General features: G+C 32.1%; 1 protein-coding gene across 1 annotated transcript; it reads left to right on the top strand.

Annotated features, from left to right (window-relative positions):
• The first annotated feature begins 522 nt into the window (after nt 1-522).
• On the top strand, nt 523-3,381 carry LOC131612910 (GDSL esterase/lipase At1g29670-like). The gene is made up of 5 exons (XM_058884654.1): nt 523-805; nt 2,171-2,298; nt 2,390-2,635; nt 2,781-3,018; nt 3,098-3,381. Exons 1-5 carry the CDS (start codon nt 553-555, stop codon nt 3,355-3,357), a joined length of 1,125 nt encoding a protein of 374 aa, XP_058740637.1. The 5' UTR covers nt 523-552; the 3' UTR covers nt 3,358-3,381.
• The last annotated feature ends 677 nt before the right edge of the window (nt 3,382-4,058 follow it).

The following is a 4,058-nucleotide window of genomic DNA, read 5'->3' as shown; positions in this document are numbered from 1 at the left end:
AATAATATTGCACTTGAGATAAATTATTTTAAAAATTGTAAAATGTTAAAATGAACCATAGCCAGCTAAAGCATATCATCACCACTCGACTATCACATTTTTATAGATATTTATTGAAACTTATATCTCTTATATAAATTTCGAGGTCTCTATTTTCAGCAATTGAGGCCTATTTCATAGGCTAAAAAAATAAGTCTAAGGCGACGGTCTCACTTGCCTTAGACTTGGACCGACCCTGACCCTAGCATCTCTCTACAAGGGAAATGCCTTGATAAAACCTTCACTTAACTACCAACCTTTCTAAGAACATGTTTTTCTTTTATTGAAACTATAAAATTTGTCATCGAACCCTCCATATTCCTAGTTTCAAAACTAAAATCACTTGTGGTCCTTCATTGATATTTTTTTGACAAATTATAAATTATAAAACTTGTCAAATAGTTTCATCGATCCTTTACTAATAAGCATCCTATATATACACCCTCCATCCCGTTAATATACATATCAAAACATCTTATTTTCCTAAGCATTATTAGTTGTATACCTAGAGAAATGGCATGCAAGACAAAAACATGTTTAGGTTTTCATCTTTTTCTTTTGGTTGCATGTTACATGCAACATTTTGTCGGTGGAAGTTCACCTAAAGTGCGATGCCTTTTTATTTTTGGAGACTCCTTCTCTGATAGTGGAAATAATAACTATATCCCAACAACTGCAAAAGCTAATTACAGTCCATATGGCATCGACTTTCCCAGAGGCCCAACTGGAAGAGATAACAATGGAAAAACAGAAATTGACATAATTGGTAATAATTTTATTTACACCATTAAGAGCTTGTTATTTTTTTAAAAAAATATTTTATCAATCACCACCTAATAACACTAGTCAAAGAAACTTTTGAAGAAATATATAAATATATATTATATGAATTTGTATAAACAAATTAATATTAATTATTACTTTGTAAAATATAACCATACCATCTGTAGTAGTGGTAGAGTTTCCATTTCATAATCATCTTGGTGGAAGGACATTCTCAAAATAGGATCCCTTTTTCATAGGGATCTTATAGTGACTTATAGTAAGTTTGTGATTGAGAATGGTTACAATACTCCTTTTTGGGAAGTTCGGTGGAGGAATGGCACTAATTTGAGGGAAGAATTTCCGGAACATTATTTTACTTCTTCTTTGAAAGAAGTTTCGGTGGCCAAAATGGGGGGATGAAATAATGAGGGGTGCAGTTGTGGTGATTTTGGTTCAAGTGTGTTAACGTTGTCCTCAGTTGATCGGTTGAGACTTTCTTTCATAGAAGCGTCTTTAAGGGACTTTGTCGTGGGGGGGGGGGGGGGGGGGGGGGTGTTGGGGTTCGCTTTTGACAAAGTTGTGAGGTCCGGAGATCCGGGAGGAGCTTTTTCAGTCTCATCGTCTTATAAATTTTATGTTACTTTTCGTATAACTTAAGGCCCTTGCAATTGGTATTATGATGTGTTGGATAAAGTTTGGAAGTTGGATGTTCCTTTCAAGATCAAGGCCTTTTGGTTGGAGACTTTTCCTCAATAGACTTCCAACAAAGGATCTTTTAAAGATTAAAGGTATTGTCTTTCCTTTGAACTCTTTAAAGTTTGTGGGTTAGATTTTGAGAATAGAGATTATTGTTTCTTCTATTGTAATGTGGTGAAGATTATTTGGAATGTTATAGCGTTATGGGTTGGTAAACTGGTTGGTATAGAGGAGGAGTGCTTATCAAATTTTATGGATCGGTACTTGTTTTGTAAAGGAAAGAAGGTTAGGGAGGGCAAATTGGGAGTTGTTTGGCTAGCAACAACATGGTCTATTTGATTATTGCAAAATGAGATTTACTTTCGGTATGAAGGGTGAAATGTTGATAATACGGTATGGAATGTAAAAATTTGGTTTGGAAGTGGATGTTTATAGAAGAAATTACTAATCCCAATTATAGTTTTTATGAATTTAGCAAAGATCCTTAGCTATTTTTATCGTAATTTCAATTGGTTAGTAATCTCTTTATTTTTGTCGGGGTTTTCCCGTTCTCTTGTGTAAACAGGTTGGAGAATCTCTAGTTCTTCCGTTAATATATTTCTTGCTTACACAAAAAAAAAACTATCTCACTATCTAACTTATTACACAAGCTAAGAGTTAACTGATGTAGGTGAACGACTTGGATTGAAGAAATTCATCCCACCATTTGCAAATATTTTGGGCTCAAATATACTTCAAGGTGTTAATTATGCATCTGCTTCGGCTGGAATTCGTAATGAAACGGGAAAGCGAACAGCAGTACAATTAACTCAGATGTTTTAAATTATTTAAATAATAAATTTTCCAAAATATTAAATGTCACTAAATTCGTTTAACGTAATATGTGCAGGGTACTAATATAGCCTATGGACAACAAATTGAAAATCACAAAACTATTGTTGCTCAAATTGCTGCAAAGCTTGGAGGTGTTAAAAATGCCAAAAAATATCTTAAAAAGTGTTTGTATTATATTTATATAGGCACCAACGATTACGCATTAAATTATTTTCAATCCAATCTCTATCCAACAAGTAGGATGTATAACCCCAAGGAGTATGCCAAAGTTCTTATTGACCAGTATTCTGCTTATGGAAAGGTACACAATACACAAATATATATATTTGTTTGATTAGCTACTTATAAAATACTATGTTAAGTGTTTTATATTTTATTTAGGAATATTATGATGTTAAAAATTATTTTTTTCTGAAAATATATAAATTGTTGTTATTGGTTGATAGGTTTTGTATAATCTTGGGGCAAGAAAATTTGTGGCAGTTGGGCTTGGAAAAATAGGTTGTACTCCAATGGTCCTAGCTAATAGTAGCGTGAATGGACCATGCGTTGAAGAGCTAAATGACATTGAAGCAATATTTAGTCACAAGCTTAGATCTCTAGTAGATAAAATCAATACTAAATATCCTGATTCCAAAACTATATTTAGAAATACTACCGCTATCATATTAGACGGTTCACGTGGTAAATATTTAAGCTAACTTAAATTCATATTCTAAATTATTATCAAAATAAGTTAATGCCATTTTTTTTTGGATTTCAGGTTTTACCGTTTTGAATGCATCTTGTTGTCCAATGAAAAAATCTAATGGATTTTGTATTCCTGACTCAACACCATGCCCGAATAGAAGTGAATACGTTTATTTTGATGGAATTCATCCTACAGAAGCGGCTAATAAATACACTGCATCACTTTCTTACGACAGTACTAATAATCCAAAGATAACTTATCCAATGGATATTAAACACCTTGCTCATCTCCGTATAAAAATTAGGAAAAATTACATATGTGTTCCTAAATAAACTCAATTTGTTTGCATTACAAAACTATCTACCCACTATATCATGTGTAAACAATAAGTAATCATATATTAAGTAGAATAAACTAGGTTTACTGTTGTATTCCTTCATGTACAACAACGTCGCCTACAAGAATAGGGGACGTTTTCAGCCGTCCACTGTGCGAGCGTTGCCTATTGTTTTAAGGACGTTTATTTTCATTTTTTGGGTAGAATTTTCAAATAAACTTAATGAATCTGAATCATTAAATTTTAAAATAAATTGTGGAGATTATGTGTGAATCTTTTTTTCTCTCTCCTACATCATTTATTTTAATAATGGAGGAGAGGTAATAAAAGATTCACACATAATCTTCACCATTTATTTTAAAATCCAATGGTTCAGATTATTCTCACATATATATACGAATTACGTTGGGGATAATATCTCATTGTCTTTATATTAAAAAAAAATTGTGTCGGTGTCGTAACAGAATCGGCAAAGGGAACTTGTCAAATAAGTAATGTATCTTGATATATCAAGAATTACTACATAGTAGGCTAAGCTTTCCAAAGTCATAATTTGTGAAGGAAAAATACAACCATGTTTTTAAAGCATGAATTTCGTTTTTGCAAATTTTCTTTGAATGAAAACATTTACCAACTTGGCGTGGACTTTAAATTTAAATTGTGGACACAGTTTATTTTTTTTTAATAGGCAATATA

Source organism: Vicia villosa, linkage group LG6, assembly GCF_029867415.1.
Source record: "Vicia villosa cultivar HV-30 ecotype Madison, WI linkage group LG6, Vvil1.0, whole genome shotgun sequence".
Lineage (NCBI taxonomy): Eukaryota > Viridiplantae > Streptophyta > Magnoliopsida > Fabales > Fabaceae > Vicia > Vicia villosa.
The sequence above is the reverse complement of the archived record's forward strand: the minus strand, read 5'-3'. Positions and strand labels throughout refer to the sequence as shown.